The sequence below is a fragment of the Bombus impatiens genome, unplaced genomic scaffold (assembly GCF_000188095.3).
Source record: "Bombus impatiens unplaced genomic scaffold, BIMP_2.2 scf_0135, whole genome shotgun sequence".
Classification (NCBI taxonomy): Eukaryota; Metazoa; Arthropoda; class Insecta; order Hymenoptera; family Apidae; genus Bombus; species Bombus impatiens.
In genome coordinates, this window is record NT_176554.1 from 2,688,994 (window position 1) to 2,713,473 (window position 24,480).

The following is a 24,480-nucleotide window of genomic DNA, read 5'->3' on the forward strand; positions in this document are numbered from 1 at the left end:
TCATAATATTGATTTTATTAATGATACCGATGTTGTATAAAGTCGATGATGAATGACGTGATCGATTTAGAATTTCTGATTCCACTGTTGGTTTCGAAACCGTGAAGAAAATTTATTAAAATTATTGTGCAAGTTATAAAAGATCACATAGTTTTATTTTTAATCCATTCTGCTAGCCCGATAACGTCGGTGTAAACGCCAGGTTCGTGTGATCCACCGCAATCGGGGCCCCACGAGGTTATACCGATCATGATACCCTTGTTAACCAATGGACCACCAGAATCACCCTATAAAAGATCAATGATATTCAGAGTAAGTTAGACTTCAGAGCAGAGTCAATGTCTCTGCTTGTTATAAAATATATTGTGATTTACCTTGCACGAATCTTTTCCTCCTTCTGAAAATCCGTAACAAACCTGCCGCTCTGTTACTTCATATTTGCCTTTGTAGTCCGCCATGCATTTCTCTCTCTTCATTTTCGGCACTATAACGTATTGCAGAGTCTCCGATAATACAGGATCGAAATCCTAAAAGTTTGTTTGTCTGCTACAATTCAACGTAAGAAATATAGAGCCCTTGAGTAAAAATATTATTATGGCCAAGATATCGGCTATTTAATTCTTTCTGGGTTACAAGGGATGACCCGATTAACAAGTTAATATTGAACGGAGGATAGACCTTCTACGAATAAACTTACGATGAAGTAGCCCCAACCGGCGATTAAACCCCAATTTGTGTCAACGGTTTCACTGCCCTCAGGCAACTTGACAGGTTGTGTCGCGTTGTTAAATTCAAACGGTGGATGCACTTTGAATACCGCAATATCGTAATCGTTGTTTCCTTCATCGTAATTTTCGTGGTAAGTAAGCGTCGTTACATTGTGAATAACACCACCAGTATCGAATTTGCTAGATCCACTACGGACGGTTATCGAAAATTCGGGATTGTCGATAAATCTATGTCAATCGAATCAAAATTAAACACAAAAAACGAAATTCAAAATCGAATTTGAAAAGGTTTTTTTACTTACGGAACGACACAGTGAGCAGCAGTTACTCCCCACTCTCTATTGATGATACCAGCACCGCATGCGTGTTCATTATTTGCTCTGTACGATAACTATTGCAGATAATCATTCCATTATTAACGTCGTTAGTTTTGTTTGGTCAGTTACTCGTTATCGCTAACGAATTTTATTATTTATTATTATTCGTTTCAGATGGGAGAATGTGCTGTCATTGTATAAAGGTTAGTACACTAAGACACGTAGAAAGACGTGTTAACATAAGTTTGTGAATGTAAATCTTTCAAATACATGAATATTTTCAGTTAATTTAAGAAACAAGAGATCTAATGATCGATATAATTATTTACCATATATGGAACTTCCGTAATATTGATAGGTGCTCCATCGACGATTCGATCTACCGCTGGCAGCTCCTGTCCCCTCGTCTTCGCTACAGATATTCGAAAGTCCCGTCAGAAGCACGTCTTTTAAGTTTTATTCGTCTATCGTTATTATTTATTTCGTGTACGGGATAAAGTTAAGACGTTATTTTATTGGTGTGCAAGAATGAAATATGTACGTATGTATATAAAATGACACAAGCTTATAAAAAGACACGTATAAAAAGTTTGTAAGTGGAAGTGCTGAAAATAGGAATGCTGATCTGTCTTGTTCGACATACTGAAAAATATATCCATATTCGCATACTTACATCCGAGCAGTAAAAGGGAAATTGCACAGAAAAGAAGTTCGTTCATATTGAACGTAGCTTATTCGTGACTGTTTTTGCTTTATCCAGCGTAAAGTGAGTTTTACGCACCGATTGCCCAATTTATCCCCGAAGCTTATCGGAAAATGAAACGCTTTTAACGTAATTATACGAGAATTTGTTGTAACGGTCGCCAAATTACTGTTTGCGAGGGGCGGTCGGTAACGTTATCGTTAGATTACATGCACAGGTTAAATGAGCGATTATTTAGAAATTAGTTTCGTAAGTTCGTGGAAAACAGACGTAATAATACTTATCGAAATATTTATCGAAAAATAGAGTACGTAAATATAGAGCAACATATATTATTTTTTATTTCTTGATCATTTTCCCATTCTGTTAAGAAATTATATAAGAATTACAATTACAATAATTTTTTAGTGTGAGCACGTAAAAGAAATTGATTTCAAAGAAACATAAGAGCTCGCGCAAAGTACATAGTTTAATAATTGCAAAAAAGTAAAGGAACGAAGCGTGGACAGCTATAAGGGGTGTCGAAGAAGCTTCATAAAGCTTGATTCGAGCCAATCGTTTTGCGAAACAATAGCTGGCAGGAGTGAACGTCGAATGGTTTTGTAGTTTGGTTGGTTCGCGTTAGTTCGGCGGTGCGGCGGTTTGGCGTCTAGTGAGCCGGCTGGTCGAGGGGTGGCGGTGCGGTAGTGTCGCGCCGAAACAACCCTCAGTCTAAAAGCTACCGCGGTCGGGTGCGTGTCTTTACTAACGTCTTTCTGCGCGATTATTTGCCGCATACGTCCATTTACGTTTCTCTTAATTGTGTATTGTTCTGGACCTGACCTCGGATGCCCTGCTCGAGTATCATAGTGCGGTTCTTTGTCGATCCAACAGATTGAAGGTCAAGTTAACTTCCGGAGCGAATTGACGAATCAGCGGAGGAGTATCTAAACGGACGCGTTACCAGAGATCATCGTTTCGGTGAGTCTTTTGATCATGTGCCAGATATGCATTCGCCAGTGACATAACGAGATTCTTTGAGGAATTTCTGGTCGGAAACGCGAACATTCGTTATAGATCGATAATCGTCGCGAGTCTTCGATCTGTGAAAAAATATTCCATTTTTACAGTATCAAGTTCTTGCAGTCATATAAAAATACTATTAAATGACACGCACTTTAATGTACTTGAATCTAATAAATTACTATATAAGCATTATAATAAATACGATAATCCGTAAATACTTTTTGTAGCCATTGTAGATATTCGATTGACAATTAACTTGCCTCATGACCTATCGCTTTTTATATCGAATTTTTCACTCTAGTTGCGTCTTCTTCGACATTGAAATGTAGGGCGTATATCTTATAACGTAGAATAAAATATAGCGTGTTTGGGCGCGATGAAAGAGCCTATTATTTGTTCTTTATTTAAGCTGCTAAGTAAACACATGACTTTTGAATGTTAATGTTTAGTGTAGTAAATGAAGACGATGTTTAACATTTTTTTCGATAACGTCTTGTTAATGTTATTCGATGCTGTTTATTGACTGTTTTGTGCGATAGGCAAGTTAGGCACGTAGAAACAGTACATATGTGATATATACGACGTAATATATTAGAAATGAAACTAGCTAGTTCTCTTTTCTTTTAATCGATGTCAGTCTCGTCTAATTCGATCGAATTCAGTTGTCATGCGAAGAATCTTTCGATCGAAACGTTCCATTTGTTCGCCATTAATCCACCATATTGGATCGATACTTATCGAATAGCGATACTTTGTTCATTATATGTATATGTAAAGAATCATCGCAGAATTTTTCATCGAAACGATATCTTAGTTTGAAGACGATTTCGTTCTCGAAATTCGAAAACGATTACATTTTCGTCCGATAAATATTCAGTGCCAAAAATAAGATCAGCTGAGTTTTGTTTAGGCTTTTTTTAACATGTTTAGCTTCTAGATAAATTCCAAACGTTGCGATTGTGACATCTTTGCTACGAATAAATCGGTCGAACGATTAACCTAAAATGATCGGAAACAAACACGATAGTGATATATAGAGCAAACATTGAAGGGTTAGGTTACAACACCTTTTCTTGGTATCGCATTTTTGTAACTTGTTTCGACTTTCGATGAAATGAATTCAAAGGCAACCGGCAATCGTATACACTCTTTAACATTGATCCTTAAACAACGCGACAAAGAAATATTATCGATTTCTTCCTAGAATTACTAATTAGGATATGATATTCTACAAAAGATATATTTATTTACAGTGGTTAGGTTTCGGTGTTCGAAATATTCGCATTGTACGATCGAAAGGTGATTTTTCATCGTGTGTATGAAAATCATTTTTGATATTATTATGTATTATTAAAATGTGGATATTTATATACAAACATTTATTGTTGTGAAAATAAGGAAAAGATTAAAATCTAGACAAAGATTCGTTCATCTACTGAATATAGCAACTGTACCTTGGATATTTTATATGTTTTCGTAAATTATATGTATTCTATGTATTTTTGTATTTTTAACCTTTAACTACTAGTACGAGATTCTAGAAAAACGTTTACAAAGATCGTGATAATTTTGCTCTAAAACAACGCATGAAATAATATCTCGCTAATCTTCAGTCAGATAGCGCTTTGTAATCATAACCTACAAATCAACATTAAAATTTTTCAACGACACTTTAGAATGCCAGCGGAAAGTTAATATATTTCCATTTCGCTTGGATGTAATTTCACTTTATAATTTTTCTTTTCTTTTGACTTCTACACCGTATATCTTATATAATTTTGCAAATTACGTACATCCTACGCACAGCTATATCTGTCACTTTCTCGCGAATGCAAAAAAATCCGCAATCCGTACTATTTGCGAAACGTTTAGTACGTTGGGTTTATTTCAAGCGTAGATTTTTCCTAAGAGCTCTAGGAAAGCTCTGCGTGTCTCGTTGAAAACGATACGTAAGATACAAGTTAACAAGCTGCGAAAAAGAGCGAACAGTACAAGCGTATGTGTATCGAAGATCGACGGACACGCTTTATATTTGCAGTTTTATAAAACATGCGATCGAGCTGCGCTCGAGGACACTCGAGGACGCTCGAGGATGCCCGAGGACGCTCGAACCACACAGGCCTCGCTTCCTTCGGTATTAAGCACGTATGCGGTTAATTACGTTTTCAAAGATGAAGCTTTCGAGTGAGTCGTCGATGTTCCCGCCTGCATGCATATTCATTTATGCATATACAGCTTCGTCGACTTTATCGGTGTCTTACGTATGTTATGACCTTATGAACGGGGATTGCCTTTGCATTGTTGATAATACGAGAAAACGAACCAATTTCTAGAAACGGAAAGCCATTTAGATCGTTGCATTTCTTCGTTTCACCAGCAAATCCAGTTCCGTTCGATTTTCAATGGGGCTTCTTTATTATTCTCTGGTAACCTTTCGACGCGAGATATTTTTATTTTCGCGAATAATTCGGTTACGATGTAGTATGAATAAAATTAAGATAGCAACTACGATTAAAGGGTTGACAGGAATATTTCGAGCAGGCTAGTCCGATTGGGGTTGGCACGGGTTCCTAGAGTCGAGGTCAAAAGTTCACGCGCTCTCCGAGTGGCCAAACTACGTTTCACCTGCTGTTCCCTACTGTTTTCTCCGATTCTGCCGGGAACAAGAGTAAATCAAAGATAATCATCGCTAGGAACGTTAAAAGGTGTCGGTATATTTTTCCGAACTCTCGAACGGAACAAATTTTCGCGGCATAAAATGTTATTCCGCGACTGTTTCCCCCTTTTTTTCTCTCTTCTCTCCTTTTCTGTTTTCTTTCTTCCCCTATTTTCCCTTTTTTAATGTCACGCTCTTCTATCGGCTTTATAAATATCAAGTCGGTCGACCTATAAATATTGAGTAGCTTCTATAAATATCGATTAAAAGTGTATGGGTACGTGCTAAATTATCATGCTTAACGGTCAATGGGATAATTGAATTTTCCCATAAAAGAACCATGTAAGGCCTAAAATATTGCCACAGAGTAGATTTTGATCGTCATCTTCATTAGACGTTTCTTTGTGACAATAGTAGAAATATTTTCTATATTATCAAATATGTTGGAGGATGTAGAGTTGTACGCTACGTGCAGACACTTGTAACGCTAAATGTAGAAGTGAAAAGAACGTTTGAAAAAAATATTGGAAGAAAAACTGGTGGGGGAAATATAGAACTAGATTTCTTTAAAAACTTGAGGCTTCTCATACCCAATAGGTTGCAGACAGTTGTTTGTGAAGAAGGAAAGTCGACGAAATGTTAACTATAAGATAAATATTAATTCGATTATTGTACATGTTCATTATATAAATCTCGTCTTGGTGAAAGTTACAAAATAATTTTCTAATTTTAATATCATTTTATGATCGAAGAACAGGATTCTAATTAAGTACAGAGGTGATAAAAGTATTTTAAGTATTATAGTCATCAATGTTCAGTGGCATTATCTTTAACGCTTACATATTACGCACTTAAGGCGGCTATTCATGCTGTATACTAACTTTTTCTTAGATATATGTTTGCAGTAAATATCTCGTAATTTCTACCTATTACATTTTCACATTAGTTTCACAGTTTACCAATGCAGTAACCTCCCTCTCTTTCTCGATTCTCTCTTCTACAAGAACCGAGAATTTTAGGGTAGTTTTATAGTCATAAAGCACAGTGTATTATTGTACCGTAAGTGCATTTGCATTTGTGGTAACTCGACACCCTCAGACCGTGCGTCCATATGCATCCATGTGCGTCGTTTCATCGCTTTGTATGCACAGCGATACACAGTGGAATTTCGCCAGTAAGAATGAAACTTTGCAAATCCTATCTAAATTCTATCTCCCTTCAATGAAGTCGCTAATCGGATCAGGAATCGAGAAAATTGTCAAGATCCGCGAACCTTCCAATCTTCCGTTCGATATTTTAATCTCTCAATTCGCTTTGTTTCCGCCGTTCGCCAGACCAAACCGTTCCAACTTACCTGTCTGACTATGCATATTTCGTTATCCGTCAACCTGCCAGTTATCGCATATCCGGATGATCGATCGTTCAAAGTTCGACGAACGAGAGAAAGAAGACAAGAACGCAAACAGCCAAACGCACGAACAAGGACCCAGTCGATAAATTATTTTTAGAACGTTTGCTTGGCCAACGCGGAATTAACGATCGAACCTGGCAAACGAGGACGATACGATCGAGGTCAGTCGCGATTAACCTGCGAGGAAACGATACGTTTACCTTGAACGTTGGATTTTCCCTGCGGTAGCCCTTTAGCCGCGAAGAATACGCATCTTGCACAAAAGGATTCTCTCCCTCGATAAACTCGACAAAATATCATGTACGGAGGCCCTTTGCGACACTTAAACTGAAAATATTGCAAGTACAATGGCTCACGAAGCTATTTGAATATATACCACAGAAATATTGTACAATCGATATTTTACAATATTTTACAAATATTTTACTGTTTGCGTTATACGAATTGCTCGTAGAGCAAAATAGTCGACAGCACTTTTTCAAAATTTTACCTTCCGCGGAGTTAACTAATTCCAGCCGGATCAGCGGCTCGTATAAAACAAAACATTTCGATATTTTATTAGCAACGAGTCAGGACTACTGTAATCATACTGATAGAATTTGGGACTAATCTGAAAATGTGTATAAAAGTGGTTTACTGCGAACATACGACTAACAAACAGTTGGTACACGGTACGAGTTATCGTTTTTAAGCGTAACGTTAAATTAATAACGCATTTCATTCCAAACTCGATCGAAAAGGTAGCTTTGAGCTGGAATTATTCGACGACATATGGAATTAAAAAATTCGCTCTTTCATAAACGAAACGCGATTCATCGTGTTTTTCATCTGCGCCTTTGTTTCAATGCCATATCGAACGCGCGAGGTGTACGAATTAAAGATAAAACGTAATAAATCGTATCGATGCGACAGGGTCGCTGGCAGAATCGAAGGGACTTTGGCAAAGTGCGATCGTTTGACGCGATAACGTAAATCAACTGTTAATTGCGTGATACCGATGCACTGTTGTACAACCTCGTCGTTAATCCACCGATAACGTCGAGCTTTTTGTCGTCGAGGACGACATTTCGGGTTATTTGGCCAACGTTCCCGAAATCTTATTAATGGTTTTTCGCCCAGTCGCGACGGTGCACAACCTGGAATTCCATAGAAGTCGCGTTTCCATGTTGTTTCAACGATACGATGCAATTTGTTAATGAAAGTCGCACTTTACCTTAGTTTCCGTCTCGAAGTGGAATAAGGTTAGAGCATTAGCCGAGATTGAATCAGAAACTCTGTTGGCTCTACCAAAGGAGAATTAATTTTGACTTTAACCGGATTTGTAGGAAGCGCGCGAGAATTGTTCGCTCGAAAAGGTTGCTTTGTTACGCGTACCGAGATATAACTAGTAACAGCACCAAGTTCAATATGTTCATAAGCATCCGATGACGTTGCTCGATTTGTAGTAACAGTATGTGAGCACTGTGTACGAATTAACGATGAATTAGCAATTGGAAGCATCATTTACCGTTCTTTTATGCAATCACTCGAGCGCGGACCAAACAAGCCACTGTCGACTATTGTTCCATTAGCAACATTATCTATTATTTATTTGTAACACATCGATGCAAATGACAGATCTATATCCACGTGCTTCGATGATCCATAAGTGCGACGATAATAGCAAGGTAATAGTGATTATTAAACGTTGCGAGAAAATACCTAGCAATTTCGATTCTTCGATTCTTCGAGTTTTCGAATAATTCGTGGCCTATCAACTTCTAATCTCTCTGCAGATAAATTCTCTCTTACCTGTAGCTCGACGATCAAACGAGTTGAAGATCAACGAATTAACGAATCCCTTGAACGACAACGCTTATAGATGCCAAGTTGTTCACCGTATATTAACTCCGATATGTCGACTAGATCCATATTTTGGAATAGCTTAGCGGTTTTTTTATTAACGTCACGAGGGTACACGATTTTTCTAAAAGGAAAGAAGAGGAAGAAATATGCGAAGAAGACTTGTAATAGGTCAGAATAGGATTCAGCAGATCCTAGCGCTCTATACTCGTGAGAGAAATCAAATTTTATTGAATTTATCGTGCCATACAAGTGCGTTATTTACGCGTAACTTTTATTAGAGATAAAAGAGGAAGATCCAGTTTCGGGAAACTTTACGTTTTAATTCCAGTCTTGGAGACGACCCAATCGCTGAAGGCAGCAACCTCTGTGTGAACACCAGGGTAGCCAGGTCTGGCGCAGCCGTAACCCCAGGACACTAGGCCAGCCAAACGTCCACCAATAGTCATGGGGCCGCCAGAGTCCCCTTGGCAAGCGTCCTTTCCTCCTTCTGGTATCGCCGCGCAGATTTGTCCCTCGGGCAATCCTCCGTATGATTCGTAGGCTTCGTTACAGGAGCTCTTCGATACGATAGGTACATCGACAGTTTTAAGGATCTCGGTAGTGCTACCGCCTTCTCTCGTCGCACCCCATCCGGTGATTGTCGCGGTGATTCCCACGGCGGATTCTTCGTCTTGTTTGAAGATCTTGATAGGATTACGCGTTTTGTCCAACACGAAGGGACTCGAAACTCGTAGCACGGCCACGTCGTTCATTGGTACTCCGTACCAATTCGTCGTATAGTTCTCATGGACGATTACTTCAGCTACCTTGTGTGAGCTTCCGCCAATGGATTTTATCGTCGTTCCGGCTTTCACGGTGATCCATTCGGGTGGATAAGACATGCAGTGAGCAGCTGTTATCACCCATTTGTCCGAAATGATGCTACCACCGCAGAAGCCGATGCCGGAACTTTGAAGGGACACTTGGTGTGGTACATCCTCGATCTTTGCGTTCGTTCCACCGATGATTTGTCCGGTTGGAAATAGGGAGTTCAAGATCGGTCTTTGCAGCGGCGGGGTCGCTGGTGGAATAATAATTTTATCTTCGGTTTAAAGCATACGGGAAACGATTAAAATGATTTATGCAGGTTCACGCTTTTATGAACGCGATTAAAGAAACGGTAGGTAGATTGCGGATATTTATATACACGTGGTACTTATATTTTTACGAGCACGGTTGAAGCAGTGGATTTTAAATACGTTTAACGAATAGCGTGGGATTTTATAAATAGCCGAATTAAGTAGAAAAGCGTCCGGGTATTATAAGAAGCGTTGACTTTGTAGATTTCCAATATCTTTATCAAAGGCTTGGGAGACTTTACCAAATATTTTCAGTTGCAATTTTGCGCATAAACGTTAGCAACAGAAAGTGATCGAGTCAAGCATCGCAAAGTCAATCGAACATTTCGGTAAATAACGAGTTATTGAATATCTTAAGTTACAATTTCTTTAGATGAATTTGAGTAGCGAAAAGTGAATGGGTATGGTTGAGAATAAAGAACTTACCTGTCGCGGCAGCCAACAAGGCGAGTAAACTCAGTTGTGTGAACATCTTGCTTGCCAAGGAGTTGTAATGTTTGTCTGCCTTTCTACAAAATTTGTGGTGTATTTATATGAAAATGAATCACAAACAATAAATATATCGAACAAAGGGTATTATTGGTGGCATCGATAAGAGTTAGAACCAGAATTCGTAAAGCCACCGTACTTTACGCGGATTTCGTACAAAATCAGCCGTATCAATCAAAATTTATCGTTTTGACGGTAAGCTTTCTTCTTAATTTTTTGCTTTCGTTTTACCTGTTTACGTTTAATTTATGCTTTTTCATTAAAAAGGTATAATAACGCATGCATACGCTGATGTATTCATATTCCTTGTAAATTATTATGGGCCGTGGACGTGTATTTTTTACATCTTTATTAGCATAACAAAGAAAGTGGTAAATTTATTAAAATTTATTTATTTTATTTATTTAAATTTGACGCCTGTCCTATCCGCTATGTAACAAGTATTTTAAATTTATAATATAAAAATGATAGCATAAACGTCTGTAGTTTATTAACAAATATATCTTGGTATTTATAGAACTCTAATCTAAATCCCGATAAAAATTTTGAGATTAATTTGATAAAAAAAGTTCCAAGTCCGTTCAAAATCTAAATCTGCGTTTAGTCGTTTATAGACAGCGTTGTTCGCAATAGCGACAGAGTAAGACGCAGCAGATACAGGCAAGAAGAAAATCTAATTTTATTATATCAGCACGAGATTATCGTTATGATATCGAATACAAAGAACATACGGCATAAAGGTGATAATTGGATTTTTGCTGATTTTTTTTTTATTTCGATGTCGCTTGTAATTAATTACTAATACAGAAAAGAAAAAATATGCTTTTATGTTATACGTTTCATAAGGATACGTCAGTTTAAAAGTAAATGAATCCTTTGTAAATGACCAAAGGTATGTTTAATATTACGATAATCGACAGTTTTGAAAAGTTCGCTACGATATAAAAATACAGATTTAATTTTACCAGCAAGTAAAATTACGTTTTAAAACTATTTATCGCATTCTTCGTTTATGATCCTTACGCGGAACGTTTCGAACGAGATAGTAATATTTAAATGTTTTAATCATTCCTTAACGATATTTTAGATTTATGCAAATTTTCACGTAATGACCAATAAAATAAATAAAGATCAAATTAATCGAAATTAATACTTTCTGTCGTAGATACAATCTATGCACGTACGTTATGCTTAATCTCTAAATGGAAATCGCTATATAAATTATCGGTTTTGTCGCGTGAGCGGTACTAAAATCGCGATAGTTACATTGATACTTAATCCCGATATGACTTTACGCATAATACGATGAAGATTCTAAAGGCTCAAGTAGCAATCTTATCGTAGATCGTCTGGATTGACTGTGTATATTCTAATTTGTAAGATGTAACGACTAGTGGCCGACTAATCGATTAAGTCGACTTTTCTAGGCGATGACTAGCCGACAAGATTGATGGGCCTTAGATTTTTATTTACTCATAGCTTGATACAGCGTAGAAATAAAAATACAATGTTCTCTCTTTACTGTCATTAGTCTAATTTGAATATTTTTTAATATATAGTAACGTAGTATACTTATTTATAGGTATGTAACATAATTGTTACGTTAAGAAATAAAAAATAATTATTTGTTTTTATTGAAATAAGCTAAATAAGTTAACCAATTGAGGATTATATACAACTTAATTATTATAAAATAATAATTAGGGAGTAGGCACCGCTATTTCTTAATTTTATCATAATAAAAATCTTCAAGACTTTCAAACGAAAAAACAACACGTAATAAAATAAATATAACAAACAATGATAAAAAAATTTCTCTTTGGATTAGCAATATTAAACAATCATTTTTTTCTTGTTCGATAAGCAGAGACGAGTAGTCGGCCGACTAGTCAGCTTCTTAGAAGCAGATTAATCGGTTAGTCGGCTAGTCGGCCAAAAGCCTAGTCGGTTGGTCGGCCAAAAGCCTGGTCGGTTAGTCGGCCAGAACCCTGGTCGGTTAGTTGGCTAATATCCTAGTCGGCATAACTCTATTAATTTGATTTGACTGTTTCTACATGTCGAAAGAAAGAAAGTCTCATTTACACGCATTATGTTTGTCGAAAACAAATTTATGAGATTTCCATATAGATTTTCAGATTGATCTAACATTTTATCAATATAACCACCACGATAGTTGGTATTTCAATACAGTTGATACAATTTTAAGAAATTTCGTAGGTCAACACACCTGATATATTAGGTGGTCCGAATAGTTTCTTTCGTTTTATAAGGAAATAATGGATGCACATTTTCCGTTTTATATTATTTTATCGAATTACGTGTGATCCATTTTGTTCTATCAAAATAAAGATCACAACGTTCGACAGATTAGGTTTCGTGTCTGTATAAAGATGCATCGTTGTAAAAGACGGGTCTGTAGAAGAAAGACACTTTTCGAACAACCTAATATTTATCAGCTCTTCTATTCTGAATGTTCAAGTATTTTCACCGGTCATTATACCTGCTACATTGTTCAGCACGAATAAAAGGAAGCAAGGTTATGATAATAAAACAACATTTATTTTCTGTACAGTCGCTATTTACATGGCTGACGGATATTATTAGAAAATTTAACAAACTTTTTAATAACAAATCTTGAAAAAGGTAAATAAAGAGAAAGAAAGTTTTTCACGTATCATTTGTCCTTAAATTTGCACGTACATGTATACCGTATCTACGGTATACCGCGACTAGAATCGTTATCGACACAACCTGTGCACTGATTCGTCGAGTACTTTTTTAAATTCAGGAAAGGGTTGTTCGCGAGTTAGATACGAGCGTGTTGCTTGATCCACGAGCCATAGTGGGAAACGTCGGTGTAAACGCCTGGATACTTAGCAGTTCCGCAGCCCATACCCCAAGAGACGATTCCCACGAGTTTGCCATTGACAACAAAGGGACCACCAGAGTCACCTTGGCAAGAGTCTTTGCCTCCCTTCGCAACTCCAGCGCAAATTTCCCACTGAGGAATTCCTCCGACCTCCTTGTACGCTGTGTTGCACGCCGGTCTCGAGATTAGAGGAACCGATACCTTGCGGAGACGCACCGGAAGCTGACCGGATTCGGTGGTACCCCAACCGGTGATCAGTCCGTATTTGTTAACAAGAGAATCGGGATTTCCTTGATACAGAGATATAGGTTTCCTGGCGTTGTTGAATTGGAACGCGTCAGAGTCCACCACGCGAAGCAGGGCGACATCGTTCGATGGGATACCGTGACGATCGCTGCCATAGTTTTCGTGTCTGATCACTTGCTGAACTCGGTGCACCGAACCACCGGAATTGACGTTGGTCGAGCCGGAACGTATGAGGTAGCCGCTGGCTGGGAAATCGGTGCAATGTCCAGCGGTTACCACCCAGTTCTTAGCGATTATGCTACCTCCGCAGAAGTGGCGACCATTGTGTTGCAAGCTCACTTGGTACGGCGCTGCCTCGATGGTCGTTTCCTCGCCACCTACGATACGACCGTCCATTCGTTGCACGAAGTGGTGCACCGTCTGGTTTGTTATCGGGTTCCCTGAAACACAGAGGCAGGGAGCTTTGGTAAGACTATAACGAGTTGTGTAGTTGATCTTCGTCGATGGAAGAGCTCGTGACAAATGTGATCCCTATTGAGAAGAGAAGTAGAAAATCTTATCGCGCAATTTTTGTGAATATCTGTAAGCTGTAAGGCGCTGTAATTGTAACGCGGCAGAATTATATTTAATTAGATAGTCAAGTTTCGAAGCTCGTGGCAGAAGTCTTTGTGGATTAATCTTCGATCGCGTAAATTTGAAAGTACAGAAATTCATACAGCGTGCATAATACGTAGAGATATATAAACGTCCAAATTATAGCACTCGTTACATCATTTAATCGAACTCATGAAAATATACATCTTGTCGCTCGTCGATTTACCGATATTATCAGTTCGCAAATTATTGCGCAAGAGTCGGAAAATAGTCGATTGTTTTTAGTTGACTTACGAGGTAAAAGATTAAATAAAGTAAAATTCCTTGGTATTTTATTACAGTAAATGTAACAGTTACATGTTCTAACACCAGCGTGTACGTGTTAACTTACCGGCCACTAGGGCAACGAAAGCGAGAAGCACGGTGAGTCTGTGCATCCTGAGAGTTACTTGCACTTTGGTCGACGACAGAGCTTGATGTGCGATACAGAATCGATATCCGTCGGGTTTTTATAGTGAAAATCAGTGGCTTTTAAAATAGACTATCGCACACTCTCGAAACTAATCTGAAATCTTTTTCTTGAATCGTCCGATGAGCTTATCTGGAATCACTTTTTCGTTCGATATTAATAGGTTTCTGCGCTGCAGAGGAGGTCAAGAGACACGCAGTTAAACTATTATCGATGGCTTTTAATCTAGTTTTCGAGAGAGCTATCGATCAATCGATGCTGAGGCTCGATTATTACGCACGTGTCACTAGGCGAGTTCGAAACGTCATCACGATCTTTCCGTTTCAATTCGAGTTCCTCCCTTCGTTTCTCGATTAATTTTCAATCTGTCGAAATCTGCCGATCAAATCTGATCATCTTACCATTTCGAAGTATTTCGCTTATTACTTTTCTTTATCGATTAATTGTATCTCACCAGATGTTCGTTCAAGTAGGGGAAAAAAAATTATCATCGTGTATTTATTTTGATTCAGATAACCGTAATTTTTCACAATTATTTTTACGTTCCGATGTTTCTAGTCAACTTTGTCGCGTGTCCTCCAATTTCGCACGATAATTGCAAATCCTCGGCGTAAAGTTCTAACGAAACGTCGAGTCGATAAGAATTCTACCTCAAACTCGAAAAAGTCTTTTCAACTAGAAAAGATAGAAAACTACGATCTGGTTGATAAGGACCCCGAGAAAGGTTTAAGCCGTTTCCAGGTTGTGACAGATTTCATTGACGCGTGAAATTTTGCAACTCGTCCCTGCGCGTCAATCCTTTATCCCTCGTTACTGACCTACATTGATAAAACTAAAGCAAAGTGCACGTTCGCCAGGAAAATCTCAACGATAGTAGTAGATAATTGCGGTTTAATGACTTGCTACCTGCTACTTGGTGCTTACCGTGTTACTTTTATCAACATCATCAACAACGATCATTTACGAATTAATTATATCAGTAAATTACTAATGCGGCGTTTCTTATATTATACGTTTCCTAATTTTTCTTACGATCACACCACGATAATCGCACGATTCCTAATTTGTAACATTTTCTTGTAAAATTTCATTCCATTCATTACGAAATTTACCATTGTCTTTTTCCTAGAAAAATATATTAACGACGATAATCTCTGATTTGTTGCTTGTAAAATTTCGATAACGATATTAGTTCGATCGAACTGAAGACAGTCCTGATGCTCTTAAAAAGATAAAACGCGTCCGTTCTTTTTACACGAGCTTCGAAGCTCTCCCTTCTACGTAAGCATTGCACAGTGTTGATGAATATGGAGGGGGTCGATATAGTTCAATCGATAGCGAGGAATTGGAACATGTAGAGAAGGAGTAGCTCTTTCGAGGCGTCTGTAATATAATATATCGCACGATATTCGTTGGACTGAAATCAAGCCGGTTTAATATTTCATCTTCCTAGCGTACGTATTCTGAATGTTGAACGGCTGCATGTACATGTACACGATCGGAAAATAGAACGGTAACGATTCGATAGTGTACACGTTGACGCGCGACATACATACGTGATTCGAAGGTTGTACAAAGTGGAAAATATCGAAGTTTTAACCGCGGTGGTGAGTGTCGCGTGTTGTCGAGCGATGATGAACGATGCGTGAAATCGCCAGGGTTTCCTAAGCCGAATAGCTTAAAGTAGCACTAACTGCTATAGACAGTCAATCGCCGTCAAAGTTATTCTTTTTGCTTTAAATCACTTTCTGTAACGTCACCACAGTATCGCCTAATTCCTGGCTTCCTTAAGTCCCTATACTCTTGACGATAAGTGCGTGTAACTTGGTTTTCTAAATAAAGTTATACGGATAAAATAATGTGGTAATGTAGTATGGATCGATAAATATTTTAGCATCGACTTGGTATTTACTTATCGTTAAATTATTGTTTATTCGACTTGTATTACTTAAGCAAAGTACCGTGTCTGCGCTATAAGGCACTGGCAACGATCTATCGTCGTACAGTTCTGTCGCTTACGAAGAGGACGTTCAGTTTATATTTTATAACAGCGCGTTTGACGACGCGGCTGCAGCACGATTTTGTCGTTGTTAGGAAAAGAAGAAATTCGATTGATGCGAGCGAGAGCAATAAATTGTGGCGCATTGCCTCGTGGCGCAGACACGGTGCTTTGGTTCTTGTGAAAATTGAATGCTGTGTATTTTGCAATTTCTCCTGTATAATTCAACTTTGAAGTTTGCGGATGCACAGAACGTTAAAGAGAGCTCGTAAAAGGTGTTGAAAGAAATCCCTGTTTCACTCACAGTTTATGTTTCTTACTCCAGAGAAATAAATGTTGATAGGATTTCGGCTGCTGTATTTAATTTTGCTTCAGAATTGTAAGAACGAAGCATTCGTTATGGTATTTATAAAGAACGATACAAATTTCTGTTTGGCCTTCATTTCTCTACTCGTTGCCAGAAAAATTTCAATTTCTACAAAACGACCGCATCTTAGAGCGTATTCTATTGCGATGGAATTTCGAATTGGCATTTGACGAATTTTTCTAGGAATTTTCTTCCTTACCTTGCTCGACACCCAGCGCTCTTCTATGTAATCTATGTCCCGAGGAGGGAAATGGAACGAGTATTTTCTCTTGATGACGATACTCGAAAATACTTTTTCTCTCTCTCTTTCTCTCCCTTTCTCTCTCTCGCTTTCGCAGTAAGCTCGCTGACATTTTTACATTTTTTACGAGTAACAACGTTGCTTGGCCAGCTAAGAGGATGAAACTCCGCAACAGCTATATAAATAATAAATATCCTCTTACGTATTACGCCGAGGAATAATCCTACTGTGTTCTTTACCTTCTTCGTGCCTTCTACGGTTCAAATCAAAACAAAACTTCGTTGTTTCCTTTACCTCGAATGCCCAATATCTTCAATTATCCTGCGTTCGTTCCCCATTAATTAAGAAATTAATTGCGCCATATCGCTGTGTGCACTGGCAATTTCGCGAAGGAGGTTTGTCGAACTTGTAGACTGGCTTGTCCTGTACTGAACTCTTTTGGCAATACCAAACTCGAATCTCTGTGAAAACGTGCGTTTTACTCAACATATCGAGCATCGTCCATAGCGAAAGAGAAGCAAGCCAGGTTCTTCCTGTAAACGAGACTCTGCTAGATCATCCCAATAAACCGTATCTATCAGATAACTATAGAAAAGCGAAGGAACTGGTCCTTTAGCAAATCAGACGTGAGTAACATAACGAAATCTACTGCGAAAAAAGTTACACTGAACATAAAATACGGTACAAGTTGGTTCGTCCGGTAAAATGTTCCGGGTAACCGATGACCCCTAGCAACCCCAAGCAACCGCTGCTACGAGTCTCGATAATAGAAGTTGACGTTTGGATAACCGATGTTGAGCAACATTTCTCACGGAAACTGTGTTAAATTATATATCAGCTTGGACAAAACACAACGACTTCTGGGTACGCGTTAAAACTGAATAACTAAAAGTACTCAGGAGCGTAGTTCGGATAATAAAGGCTCAGGTACGAGTTCATATAACCGACAGTAAACAAAAATTGGCTCGTTCGGTGCTGGGATAAACGAACTTTTACTGTATCTCATTTTTCCATACTTACGTCTCGGAAGGTTTTGTTTTGAAATCTTTCATTGGCGCGTTAAGAAATATAGTTTGCTATGTACGAAGAGAACTATCATTTTTCCCTGGGAAGAAGACGCACGAACAACTGCATCGCGTTTACGCGAGATATGCGGAACTCATCTTAAAATTCTAAATATTTGGGTAGACACGAAGACGATTGGTTCTATTCCAAGAAATAGGTCATCGTTGCTGCGGCATAGGTAAAATACAAGCGAAAATTATTATCACGTACCGTCGGTTATCGCGAACAAAAGAACGAACCATTAGTTTGCTAGCACATTAACACGTGTACCAAGTCGTTATAATTCAAGATTCTTTGCCTCAGGCTCTATTAATCGCTCGCGTAAAGTTGCAGATACGTTTGGCAATGTATCAAACCTTTTGTTCGATTCAGAATTCCCATTCTCAAACTTCCGTAGGTGTTTGCGTACTTGGTACACTTTGTTGTTTAACCAAATAATCGTTTCTCGATTTTTAATCAAAGATCATTCCAATTAAAAATCGTTCTAACACGTTTATACATATTGAAGAGATGCGGCTTCGAGACACTTAACTACGTTGAATCCAGGTGTCTGTATGAGAGGAATTTTCATTCAGCTACAGTTATTGTATAGTAAAAGTATATTTCCTTTCACATTAATTAATAACAACTATTTTTTTCAACAATATTTATGAAGTATACAAATTGTAGGGTGTAAGAGATTTTTTTGGGGAAATATTTCATCCGCCATTCTTGTAGCATTTTCAATAATCTCACAAAATAACGTTTGAAACAAGGATTAGTCAGCCTCGAATTGTCTTGAATTTGCAATAAAAAACTTTTTGAAAAATTGACTTTTTCAATAAAAAGTTACCTTGATTTTTGCAGATGGCACTGTGTATTTTTTGATTTGATAGGGTTGCAGCTGACCCCGAGACGGATTCAACGAGTTACTGTATTACGACCTATGAATACGTAATTTCGTTGAAATAAAATTATTTTCCATATTAACGTTTCTAATTGCAAAAAGGTCGTGCGAAGGCGATAGCGTAACGTGTCGTTGAGTTCGTCTTGGCGTTAGCTACAACCCTATCAAGTCAAAAATACACAGTGCCATGTGCAAAAATCAAGGTGACTTTTTATTGAAGAAGCAAATTGTTGAAAAATTCTTTTTATTGCTGTTTGCAACCAGGTTTCGAGTTTGTTTAACTTTTGCTCGAAACATCTCTTTGTGAGATTATTGAAAATGTCACGAAAATGCTGCACACTCTTAATCTTTGCAGCCTGTATACCCGAGATAAAAAATCAATATCCAAAATTAGCAACTTACTTTCTCTATTGACAATAACATGGAATCGTCGAATATTTCTTAGCCTGTAGTACGACGATCGGGCCAAATATAATATGCAGGGTGGTTAGTAACTGGAAAGGGGGTGATTCTACGCGAAAAGAGAAGTCGAAAATATGGAATAAAAATTTTTCTTTTTAATTTTTCCATCGAGACAACGATCTACAGTGAGATATCTTATAACGAGACACGATAAAGTGCATGCGTACCGAGCGAAAATTCAAAGTCGATTTTCTCGAAAACAAAGCCTCGAACAAAAAATTCCGCTTGTACCACCAGTTACCAACCACCCTGTATAATAGCTTGTTTACGTTTTCGGTCCAAAATTCTCGAACGTAAATCGTAGGTTAAGGGTTTAAGGAGCGTCATTCAGACGATCAATATTATCGTCAATATTTAAGGTTCTCGACATTATCGTACATAAGAGATCCTCTAGACAATCAGTATACATATATTATCGATACAATATTAAGAACTCTAAATATTGATAATAATATTGACAATAGTATTGACAATAATATTAATCGCTTGAACGCTACTTTGTACACTAATGGGACTTTATCCCGTAAATTAAATACACGAATACGTAATTTAAGTTGCAAACTGTTCCATGTTGTATCGTACGATAGGATGAAATGATATTTCATCGTCGTCGGTAGAATTTTCTTTCTTTCAACTTCGAAACGCTGTTATAAGAACCTCGGCTATGTTGGTTCAGCAGTAAATGTTTGAATTAATCTTGAGCGATACTGTTGTCTCTTGTACATTGCTCGTCGTAAAACCACGAGTCGGTTCGTCAATTATTCAGGGCTGTGTGTACAGGAAATTCTTTGAAGCAGGCAATTCAGTTAAAAATAAACTACCTGTTTTTCACTGAAAAAATATTTTCTAACACATTTGATCTGGCATTTGTTCGTTTCTTTTTTCTTTCGCGAATGATGTTTCATTCGTTTCTCATATTCTCCTATACCTCTCCATTGATAAGTATGGAAATGGAAAATAAGAAAAGGCAGAAAATACATCGTTGATTAGTATGAATTACCAATGTAGAGTTTATCTAACGTTGCTCTCTTTACTTAGACTGTCCTACCTGAAGCTTTTACATTTTCTAAGATTACATTTTCTATGAATTTTCCAGCGAAACGTTTGCAGAGATTCGAAGCAATTATTTTTCGATCGAGACAAACGTTTACGAGAAAGAAATTCAAGGATGAAATTTCATTTCGATTTTTAACGATCCAGTTTACTCGCGAAGGGTTGAAACCACGGAATTGCGAGCATCGATATATCGTAGAGGAAGTTTTTTCTACATATTCGAAATCTTGACGACCGTTTAATCTTTGACCATCTAAATTAATTACCGTGTTTTTTATGAGATACACTAGAGACTCTCTTATCAGAACTAACAGGGACACAAAAGCGTTCGAATAATAGAAAAATCCCTTTCCTGATATGAAATTTTATTTAGTCATATACAGATTGGAATTGATAGATTGGAATCGATAGATTCCTGAAATATCGATGAATCGCATGTTATTTTGCTTTCCGAGTCACATAATTTCTTCGGGATAAATAACTGCATAGAGTTAGATTAGAGTTCTTTTTGTACTTCGCACCGTTGAAGTTTTTTTCCCAATGTCACGAATGTTTCATCATTTCTTCATTATTTTCGTTTGCTGTTTCCATTTTTTCCCATTTTTATAAAATCGTTGTTATTATCGTCTTTATCGCAATGATACCACTTTATTATATCAGTATATCTAAGGTTTTTCTATAGTTAAGCGTTCTGTTACCTAGATATCTGAGGGATCAATATGCGCTTTAGATAATTTTCAATATCATGTTTTTTAATATCTCTGATTTTTCAACATCGTGTATCTTTACCAATTTTGCCATTATTATAGCCATTTTTGTGTCTTTAACGTTTCGATAATTGTACGATAAACTACGCTCCAAGTGGCTATCCTCCATCCGTTTTAATCGACGTACGTCTGGAATTTCCGAGAGATTATGAAATTTTTTGACACGACGAACCATCGACAGTAGCCATTTCGAGCACCTTGCACGAAGATAAGCTGTTGCGGATTCCCGTAACACGAAAGTGGGTGGCTACATGTTTGAAACAGGGTCGAGTGGGACACGCGTTTGTATGGACTTTTTACGTTGCTTTTGCGTCCCCTGTCCATTTCCCAACTGGGTGCCGCGTATTATGAAACGGCCTGTATATTATGCGTTTGTATTAATCATTCAGTGGACGAAGAAGGAGAATGACCCGAGTGGCGATTCTGACAAGCGTATCGTTCCCTTTCATGGCTATTACGCGTAACGCGACACGTAAAACGATGGGATGAATAGAATTTCCGTAGGATTAACGGCGAAGTTTCTATCGGTTTTTAAAGCTGCTCGTTTAAAAGTTAAGCCCACGTTGTAGGTGGGTTCTGTATGGAAAATGTTGCAGCAACAACCATCGGGGGTAAAGCGCGGATTTTCTCGGCGTTCGCCTCGATTGTCAGAGAAGTTTTATCGAGAGCTGTCAGAGGCTGCCAGTGACGAGTCAGGCCATTCTACCGTGTTTCCGGTCTATCAATGGCACAGCTGGATTTCGTTTCCGCTTGTCGAGCGTGCACCCATTGCAACTGAGACGCGAATAAAATTAGCGGTGTCAGGACTGAAATCCCTAAAGCTAACGAAATAACCAGCTCGATATACAAATTTCATTTCAGACTACGAAACGACGTGCGTCTTGACAATGTGACAAGTAGGATATACGGAGTAATGGTGGCGCAATCGACGAAACAGTAATTCTATGTGAAATATATACAAAATAAGCGAACAAAAATAAGCTGGCAGGTAGTGGAAACGGTTATCCACCAAGTTTCGTCAAATACGTATTTTTATAATACAGATTCTAAATATTAATACCGAGGTGATCGTCGCTGAACATGCCCACAACAAATACTTTTGATTTTCGACAATAGCGTTTATCGAACTTCTAACAATTAACGACAAATAACGATTAACCACGATCGACGGTTAACAACGATTAATAACAAATAACGATTAACACCGAACTCTCAAGAGTCGACGACTTGTTTCTCTAATCGTGTTTGCTTCGCTGAATCTTTCGCACTTCGCAGCTCGGGCCAGAACGAATCTTTTGGTTCAAAACCGAACAGATTCTTTTCTTTGTTACCGCTCGATATCCCCACTACGCGCGCGTTCGTTAGAAGTCCGCGACTATTGCCGCGTATGTGTTCTTCCGAATATTCGGCGAAAGAATCATAGGGATATCGATGGTACATTAGGCCTGTCGGCCTTACGCTTTGAAGGTATAGCGCTTTGTGTCGCGAAGCCGTTGGAAATTTCCGTGGTCGAGTGCCACCACAATACGAATCAAGTATACATAACACTGGGGTGTCGTTGTTGCTGTATAGCATCTAGTAGGCTTTAAAAATTCTACATACGCTGTCTTAACATTGTTCTTAGCCTGCACTGTGTTGTTGCAGCTAACGGGAGTAAGTACTATTTGTGTCACCAGAGTAGGTAGCGTGTAGGTAGCTCTAATAGGTAGCGAGAAGAAGCACTGAATGAAATTATCGATCCATTATATCCAAGGGATGACTCGCACAATGTCAGAATTTGGATGCTCGCGAGAACGTATGAACGCGCACCGACTATTAATAGTTTGATTAAACTTCGATCGTATCTTCCACTTATTACTACTACTACTACTACTACTACTACCACTACTACCACTACTACTACTACTACTACTACTACTACTACTACTACTACTACTACTACTACTACTACTACTACTACTACTACTACTACTACTACTACTACTACTACTACTACTACTACTACTACTACTACTACTACTACTACTACTACTACTACTACTACTACTACTACTACTACTACTACTACTACTACTACTACTACTACTACTACTACTACTACTACTACTACTACTACTACTACTACTACTACTACTACTACTACTACTACTACTACTACTACTACTACTACTACTACTACTACTACTACTACTACTACTACTACTACTACTACTACTACTACTACTACTACTACTACTACTACTACTACTACTACTACTACTACTACTACTACTACTACTACTACTACTACTACTACTACTACTACTACTACTACTACTACTACTACTACTACTACTACTACTACTACTACTACTACTACTACTACTACTACTACTACTACTACTACTACTACTACTACTACTACTACTACTACTACTACTACTACTACTACTACTACTACTACTACTACTACTACTACTACTACTACTACTACTACTACTACTACTACTACTACTACTACTACTACTACTACTACTACTACTACTACTACTTACTCTCCATTTATTTTTGTCCGTGGCTGTACTTGACAAATTCTAACAAACTCGATTTCCTCGAGAACGAGACGTCATGTGATAAACCTTCCTTTGTATCTTCGACTTGTTTCTTCACGCGGAATCGCTTCCTTGTCGTCTATACGATGCCGTGATCAGCGGGATCCGCTGGATTTCAGATTGAAAATCTGAACGCAAGCGTTGCGAACGCGAACGCTGGAGGAATCGGATCCAAAGGAAGACGACAGACGGAACGGACCGTTCGTATTGTTCGTCGAGTGTGAAAGAAGAGAAAGAGAACGTAAGTCGAACACGGTATTATAGCTCGACCTCGGTTGACCCGAAATGAAAGCTAAGAGGAGGGGGTGGGAGAGAGCTGATTCTCTGTCTACTCTGTGACGTCAGAGGGTGGAAAAGCGAAAGAGTAGGAGAGGGAGAAGGTTGCTGCGTATAACGGTATCGAAGACTGACCGACCCCATTTACCACCGCTTTTAGTTCCCACTTTGGCCCAGGAGTATTAGCCTCCATGATTCTCGTGAAAGGATACAGAGAAATACTCGAAAGCTATTAGGTTCGAGAGCTTTTCGTCTAAATAAATCATTGCATTATCCTTATTTTCATCAGGCTACCACTAGCTTTTAATCGGAATTAACGTTTA

General features: G+C 38.2%; 4 protein-coding genes and 1 long non-coding RNA gene across 18 annotated transcripts in view; 2 read left to right on the top strand and 3 right to left on the bottom strand.

Annotated features, from left to right (window-relative positions):
• Positions 1 to 8: 8 nt before the first annotated feature.
• LOC100742541 (trypsin-7-like) lies at positions 9 to 1,847 on the bottom strand. The gene is made up of 6 exons (XM_003486952.4): positions 1,719 to 1,847; positions 1,375 to 1,457; positions 1,031 to 1,119; positions 698 to 956; positions 375 to 527; positions 9 to 287 (listed from the first exon to the last, which is right to left on the bottom strand). The coding sequence occupies exons 1-6, from the start codon at positions 1,762 to 1,764 to the stop codon at positions 144 to 146; spliced, it is 774 nt and encodes a 257-aa protein (XP_003487000.1). The 5' UTR covers positions 1,765 to 1,847; the 3' UTR covers positions 9 to 143.
• Positions 176 to 1,811, top strand: LOC117151275. The gene is made up of 2 exons (XR_004461075.1): positions 176 to 312; positions 1,220 to 1,811. It is a non-coding gene; the product is annotated as an uncharacterized LOC117151275 (long non-coding RNA).
• Positions 1,848 to 2,293: 446 nt separating the features above from the next.
• The window catches only part of LOC100744883 (glutamate-gated chloride channel), an 88,117-nt gene continuing 65,930 nt past the window's right edge, over positions 2,294 to 24,480 (top strand). For 2 of the 14 annotated variants that reach the window (XM_033319015.1, XM_033319016.1), the window contains exon 1: positions 2,324 to 2,708. The gene's annotated coding sequence lies outside the window, so the exon portion shown is untranslated. Of the gene's footprint in view, positions 2,709 to 24,480 lie in introns of all 14 variants that reach the window. The other 12 variants (XM_033319018.1, XM_012381596.3, XM_024365331.2 and 9 more) reach the window with 11 other exon arrangements.
• On the bottom strand, positions 8,870 to 10,337 carry LOC105680315 (trypsin-1-like). Its single transcript, XM_012381602.3, has 2 exons — positions 10,210 to 10,337; positions 8,870 to 9,725 (listed from the first exon to the last, which is right to left on the bottom strand). The coding sequence occupies exons 1-2, from the start codon at positions 10,253 to 10,255 to the stop codon at positions 8,977 to 8,979; spliced, it is 795 nt and encodes a 264-aa protein (XP_012237025.1). The 5' UTR covers positions 10,256 to 10,337; the 3' UTR covers positions 8,870 to 8,976.
• On the bottom strand, positions 12,829 to 14,555 carry LOC100745085 (trypsin Blo t 3). Its single transcript, XM_003486891.4, has 2 exons — positions 14,373 to 14,555; positions 12,829 to 13,827 (listed from the first exon to the last, which is right to left on the bottom strand). Exons 1-2 carry the CDS (start codon positions 14,416 to 14,418, stop codon positions 13,079 to 13,081), a joined length of 795 nt encoding a protein of 264 aa, XP_003486939.1. The 5' UTR covers positions 14,419 to 14,555; the 3' UTR covers positions 12,829 to 13,078.